General features: G+C 43.5%; 1 protein-coding gene across 4 annotated transcripts in view; it reads left to right on the forward strand.

Moving 5' to 3' along the window:
• EAF1 (ELL associated factor 1) overlaps positions 1-5,643 on the forward strand; it is a 107,827-nt gene extending 102,184 nt beyond the window's left edge. For all 4 annotated transcript variants that reach the window (XM_029589358.1, XM_029589359.1, XM_029589360.1 and 1 more), the window contains 3 exons: positions 1,578-1,744; positions 3,204-3,428; positions 4,414-5,643. In XM_029589358.1, the coding sequence (XP_029445218.1) occupies positions 1,578-1,744; positions 3,204-3,428; positions 4,414-4,460 (439 nt within the window). In that variant the 3' untranslated portion in view covers positions 4,461-5,643. The remainder of the gene's footprint in view (positions 1-1,577; positions 1,745-3,203; positions 3,429-4,413) is intronic.
• The last annotated feature ends 868 nt before the right edge of the window (positions 5,644-6,511 follow it).

Genomic DNA, 6,511 nt, shown 5'->3' on the forward strand with positions numbered 1-6,511 from the left:
AAATGGGGACAAAAAAAAATTTGTATGCACTCCCCTAATTTGCTCCATAAGATGCACAGACGCCCAGGAACAGAGCCGGTTTAGCACACCAATTTTTTTTTTTTTTTTGTTAATTTTCCCCCTCTGAATCCTAGGTGCATCTTATGGTCAGGTGCGTCTTATGGAGCGAAAAATACGATATATCTGTAATTAACAGCATATAGATAATATGTCACTCCCAGCGTCTGCAACAAAGAACACAAAGGAATAATATACAAACTGAAAAGAACTGATGACAGGGCAGAGCCCTGAGGAGCCCCAGATACTAATCTCCGCCAAGATGAATTTGGGTTCTTTGCTTGCACAGACTGCTTCCTATTATCAAGAAAAGATGCAAACCATTCGTATACTGTTCCTGCAATTCCACAATAATATACTATGATTCACAGTATCATATGCACTGGAGCTGTCCAACTGGACCAAAAGTCCACTCATCCCATGCTCCAAGTTACACAATATCGTGTCAAACAGCAATATCATCAGAACCTCAGTTTTATGATTCTGCCGAAAATCAAATTGATACTTATCAAGGTAATCATTTTCTAACAAGCAATCCTCTAGCTGTATCTATACACTCTCCTTTGTATACTTCAAACAGGATTGAAGGTGGACTTTACTGAGTAATGGCTTCCTTCTAGCCATTGTAGCGTTCAGGCCAGTTTTGTCAAATGCTTGGAATATTATTGTCACATGCACATTTTGACCAGTCTTGGCCATGGAAGCCTGTAGCTCTTTCAAAGTTGCCATTGGGCTCTTAGCTGTCTCCCTGATCAGTCTCCTCCTTGCTTGGTCATCCAGTTTGGAAGGAAGACGTGATTTAGGGAGTGTTTTAGTAGTGCCATACACCTTCCACTTCTTAATAATTGTTTTGACTGTTCTCCAAGGGATAATCAAGGACTGCAATTCTTTTATAGTCATCCCCAGATCTGTGCTGTTCCACAAGTTTGTCCCAGAGTTCTTTGGCAGCATCTTGGTGCTCATGGTTGGTCTTTGCTTGCACTACCCAGCAGAGGTAACTAAATACATCCAGTCATCATGTGAATCAGTACAATTTAATAAAAGTACAGCCAGTTCATTTAGTGTGTGCTTTTGAAGGCATTTGGTTACATCAGAGTTTTAAGTATTTAGGATTGCTACAGAAGAATAAGGATGGGTGGACACTTATCCAACCAAGCTATTCCATGTCTTTATTTGTACTTCATTTTCTAAGAAATTCTGGTATTTTTCACTTGGCAGTTGTGGGGTACAATGTAGGGCTACATGGGACAAACACTGGTTTCACGCATTTTACTTCCAGGCTATAAGGTGAACATTTTGGAAGGGGGATGTAGATTTTCTGTAGCCACTGTATTACAAATGTAGTAGTGGATTCAGCCCCCTACGTTACTGCACTGCTCTGTGTGCAGGGATCAGCAATTTAAGGAACCAAAAAAAAATGCTCTTGCTCATTAAGAATATTTTTTGTCCTGCAGCCACAGATGCCCCCAGAGTCCTGGATTGTGTAAGTTCACAGAGAGAGCCTTTGTTCCTTGTTTCAGAGCCGAGGGTAGCAGCAAGATCCAGGCACGCATAGAGCAGCAATCTGCCCGCTCCTCCCAACCTGCCTCGCAGCTCAGAGGCCCAGCGAAGCCAGCTGTCGGACCGAAAACCTCTCCCACGAAAGATAATCCTTCCCCTGAGCCCCAGCTAGATGACATTAAGAGAGGTGAGGGGGCTGTTAACCTTCTGCCAGGTTGAAAGTCATGTGCGTTTCCTTTTGGCATCTGCAGTGTTGTCCACTATTGTTTATTGCAGTTTGATTTTTACTTAGCAGCAACAGTAGTATACTTTTAACTGCATGCTCTATCGCTTTCCTGCCCTGCCAGTGTGTCTCAACCACATTTTTGGGTAGTGTTTTACCTCTAGAGAATGAAAAGGCCATTTATTGTCCTTGTAAAATCATCCCTTTGCCTGTCTGCTTGGGCTGCCTTAAAAGTACCAGTTATTTAGCTCTGGAGTCTCCAGGGGCCCCGGCATGACTCTCTTACCCTACAGACTTTTAGAAAGCCGTAGAATAATGCTAGTGCCTAAAACCATAACAGGGGCTCTTAGGCCTTCATTATCAGCCGAAACAACTTCCTGAGCACCACTATACAAGTGCTTGTGATGGTGCTTTTAGATTTTAGTGAGGTGGGCTACTGACCACTGGGCTCGGACCACTAACTCATTTTTCACGGGACACCAGAGAGCTTGCAAATGGGTAATGCTGATCAATGACAATCAGAGCCGCGCTTGTCTTGTTGTTTTGAGGGCCTAGCAATTTCCTTGTGCTCCTGTTGGCCTCGCCTTTGCTGGGGCTCTGGTGCCATGAACCTTCATTCACGGCCTTCAGGAATTTTCCTCACCTTACAGCTTTCCCATTCCCCTTGCAACACAGCCATTGTGCCAACAGTCCTTGTCTGGGGTTCCCAGGATGCTGCTTATTCTGGTACCTGTGTGGCCTGAGTCGTCTGGCCACTAGATGTCCCTGGTGAGCAGTGGCTGCAGCTTCCTTCCAGGGCCCAATAAGCGCTGCATCCCTGGCGGGCCTAAGGCAGAGGATTTTGGCTCAGGAAGCAAACCCAGGTCTCCCTCATGCTAGTACTTAGCACTGCTGTTCGAATTCATCGTGCAAGGGATTGACAATAACAAAACAAAACCCAGGACCACCATCCTGCATCCAGCGTGCAAACACTAAACTGAATCTCCATCACAAACCCTGCATGAAATCCAGGTATGCCCCTTATCACAGCCCCAGGGTATATTAAATCAAAGCAGGAGCCTTAGTGGTAAAATAAGAGTCCTCTGAATTATCCAGAACTTGGGTTATTTACTTAACGTGTTCCCAGCTTCATTTCTTGTAATCTTGGATCGCAGTCACTAAAACTCCCGCACCCAGGGATATATCAGCATTTTGGACAGAGTTTATGATCAGAATTCACCATTTTAATTTTTCTGCTTGTCTCTCGCAATGATTGCTATAAAGAACATGCCAACGACAGGGGAAATGACACACTGCTCTGGAAACACAAATCATGACGTGCAGAAACACTGTTTTATTTGCAGATGCGTTTTGTTTAGCTGTATTTGCTTTTCTTTTTCGTTGTGAGTGCTGTTATAACCAGGTGCATGTCACTTCTTCATAGAGCTGCGAGCAGAGGTGGAAATCATCGAACAGATGAGCAGCAGCGGCGGCAGCAGCAGCTCCTCGGAGTCGGCGAGTTCCTCCGGGAGCGATGACGACAGCTCGAGCTGTGCAGGGGAGGATGAGGCACGCGGGTCCCCGCCACAGCAGAACCAGGTTAACAGAACCCCTGCCGCCAATGGGACCGGCAGGCCCCCAGGGTCCCACCAGCTAATGAGCACACTCAGTAAGTGGAGGGAAGGGTGGTAGCCCAGTGCTTGACGAAGCATTGAAGTCCTCTCCCCAGGAGTTAAAAATGCCATTAACACAGCATCACTCAGAACCAAGACTCAGATCTTTGGTAATACATGCATTTAAAAATAGTACAGAGAAGTGAGAGTAAAACTTTGAATTTATAAGGTAAATGAAGGATGACTTTTCTATAATGTAAACAACCAGTGTTTGTGTGCTGAGCCAAAAACAGAGCAGCTGAAGGCTCACGGCTGCCAAAATACTATGCCAAGATAAATGATGACAGAGAGGCTAGGCAGACGATCCTATAAATCATCCGCCTTTGATCAGCTTTACCTTTCTGTTCTGGAACCCTGGTGAAGATTCCATAATGAAATTGGAATATTGATCAGCAACTTTAATATATTTCTGATTTATTTGATCACTTTCCTGGCCCAGCTCTATACCATTGGTATTCAAGGCTTTTGGAGACTCACAGCTGAAAGGGCCGACTGAGTGACAAAAGGTTGTGTAACTACTGCTTGGATGTGTACTCAATCCTAGACCGATATCATAGACCATGTTGGCTACTCAAAATGTGCCTCTCTCATGCCTCTTTGGGTTTCCTTGCCCATAAAGCCCTTGGTGCAGGCCATGATGCCTTTCGGGATTGGGCATCTACTGAACGGGAAACCCAAGTATGAAGAAAAGAGCCTCAGACTTACCGCAGCAAAATCTCAAGCAGTCTGACCTAAACTGCCCCACAGCAGACTGTCTTAGCATCTGCATTTTGCCCTTTGGCTTGGCAGTACAGGCTAATGCCCAATACTTGGTACTAATCAGTACCACATTGCCAGTCATTTTCTTAGACCTTATTGGTGATGTATTAAACCATGGTAGGTGTAATTCTTTTTAAATTTGAACATATTGTATTTTAGCATTTTTATTTTTACTCATTTGCTTCTGGGTTTTGTTTGTTTTTTTGTTGTTTTGTTTTTCAGGAAATGACCTTCAGTTGAGTGATTCTGGCAGTGACAGTGATGACTAGAGCCTCGGTTCTAGTTCGTTTTCAGAGCAATAGTAACGTGACCCAAAATAGAGGGCCTGTATCGGGACCTCTTTAGAGACTGCGATTAAAACTAACTTGGCACCATGCCCTCAAACTGCTGAATAGATATTTCTGGACTATTTTACCTCAAGAACACTGCATTTTCTACCTGTGCATTCTCCTGTTGCTTTGAAAAGTTTTACGTCGACTCAGATAACGAATATGGCAGCAGTTCTACAGCCATCAGGGTTCTGGGCACAGGCTAACATAAATATCTCTGCCTTCTGCATCTTTTTCAGTAGAGGACTAGGTTAAAGCCTGTGCTGGTTGTAGTCATTCTCGCAGAAAAGTGAAGCAGGATTTTTGTTTTAAGTTTGAAAAGACACAGCATCTTTGGAGTGTTTCTACTGTGGATTTTTTTCTTTGGTTTCTTGGTGTTCTTTTTTTAACACAATTTTCCTCTTACAAACCATTTACAGAAAACTGTACATACATAAAATTTCATAAATATATATATACATATATATATACACAGACACACACGTAACTATTTATTACTGTAGTAAGATAGCATACGTGTTTGTATGTAATTCTAAAAGATGGGCATGAAGACAGCACCTTGACCAGTAGCTGAGCTGCAGGCATCTTCTGTGCCAGGCTGAACAGCGGCTTCTTGTTCATCTCTGCAGACTTCCAGAGAGGCGTGCTCAAAAGGACTTCGCCAAACATTATTTACTTTTTTTTAAAAAAAAGAGATTCTGCCAGTAAATAGCCACACATTGCCGGCACTTTCTCGCAGAGTGAAAAAAATATGTGGCCCATGACGTACAAAATGATGTTTAGCAGGCACCCTGGCTGGGCCCCCTGCTCCGAACCTGCCGCCATCTACTATGTAAATACTGCTATTAAATAGGGAAAAAAATACTCGAGGGAGGACATGAAAACCAACTCTGCACATAGATTTCCAGTGCTTTCCAAGTTGCAGTTATTTTCAATAGCATGATTTCTAGGGCCATGATGGACTTCCCCCCTCCAAACTCCCGAAGAAAGTTGGTGTAGTATTTTGGACGTTAGCATGCCCCCAGAAAGACAGAGGGATTGTATCACACCTAAAGCACTTTTGCACCCCCATGTTGACATGTGCTAAATAAAAAGCCCCACTGATTTTTGTTACTATCTGGAACATGTGTGTTATTTTTTTTTACTTTATAGGGATTATGATTAGTAAACATGTTTTATGCCATGGTTAATTTGTACTGTGCTCAGTACAAATTTAACTGTGGCATCAACACAGTATTGGGTTGAGTACGGGCTCCAGTACTGTGTTTAATACTGGAGCCCGTATCTCAAAAAGGATAGAGAAAGGGATGGAGGTGGTCCAGAGAAGAGCGACTAAAATGGTGTGGGGCCTGTATCTGAAGACTTGCGAGGAGAGGCTGAAGGATCTGAATATGTATATCCTGGAAGAGAGGAGGTTTGGGGGCAGGGGGGGGAGATATGATAAATCCTTTATCTGAAGGTCTGTAACAATGCATGAACTTTGAACCTTTTTCCTTGGAAACGAAACAATAGAAACTAGCGATCACGAAATGAAAATCCAGGAGGGAAGACTCAGAACTAATATAGGGAAATTTTTTTCACAGAGAGGGTGGCGGATGCCTAGAATGCCCTTTTGGAAGAGATAGTGAGGTCAAAAATGGTAAACGAATTCAAAAGGGCATGGGATTGACACAATGGAGCTCTAAAGGCTTGAGGATGCTAATGAAGAAAAGGGTGCATGGGGATAACCTGCACAGAGCGGCAGTTACTACCCTTAGCCCGAAGGTTTGGAAGGATTACTGATCATAATCAATTCACCTTGATGATTTAGACACAACTGCAACATTACTCTCCTGTTTGACAGTGGGCAGAGAAAAAAGGGTATTGGATTCTGAAGACAGCCAATGTTAGGCCTTGACATTTACGGTCTGGGTTACTGGTACGCTGACATTGGGGATAAAGCTTCTATGGACAAGTCCAAAAGTGAAAAACCTTAAAGCAGTATTCTCGGG

Source organism: Rhinatrema bivittatum, chromosome 2 (assembly GCF_901001135.1).
Source record: "Rhinatrema bivittatum chromosome 2, aRhiBiv1.1, whole genome shotgun sequence".
In the NCBI taxonomy this organism is placed as follows: Eukaryota; Metazoa; Chordata; class Amphibia; order Gymnophiona; family Rhinatrematidae; genus Rhinatrema; species Rhinatrema bivittatum.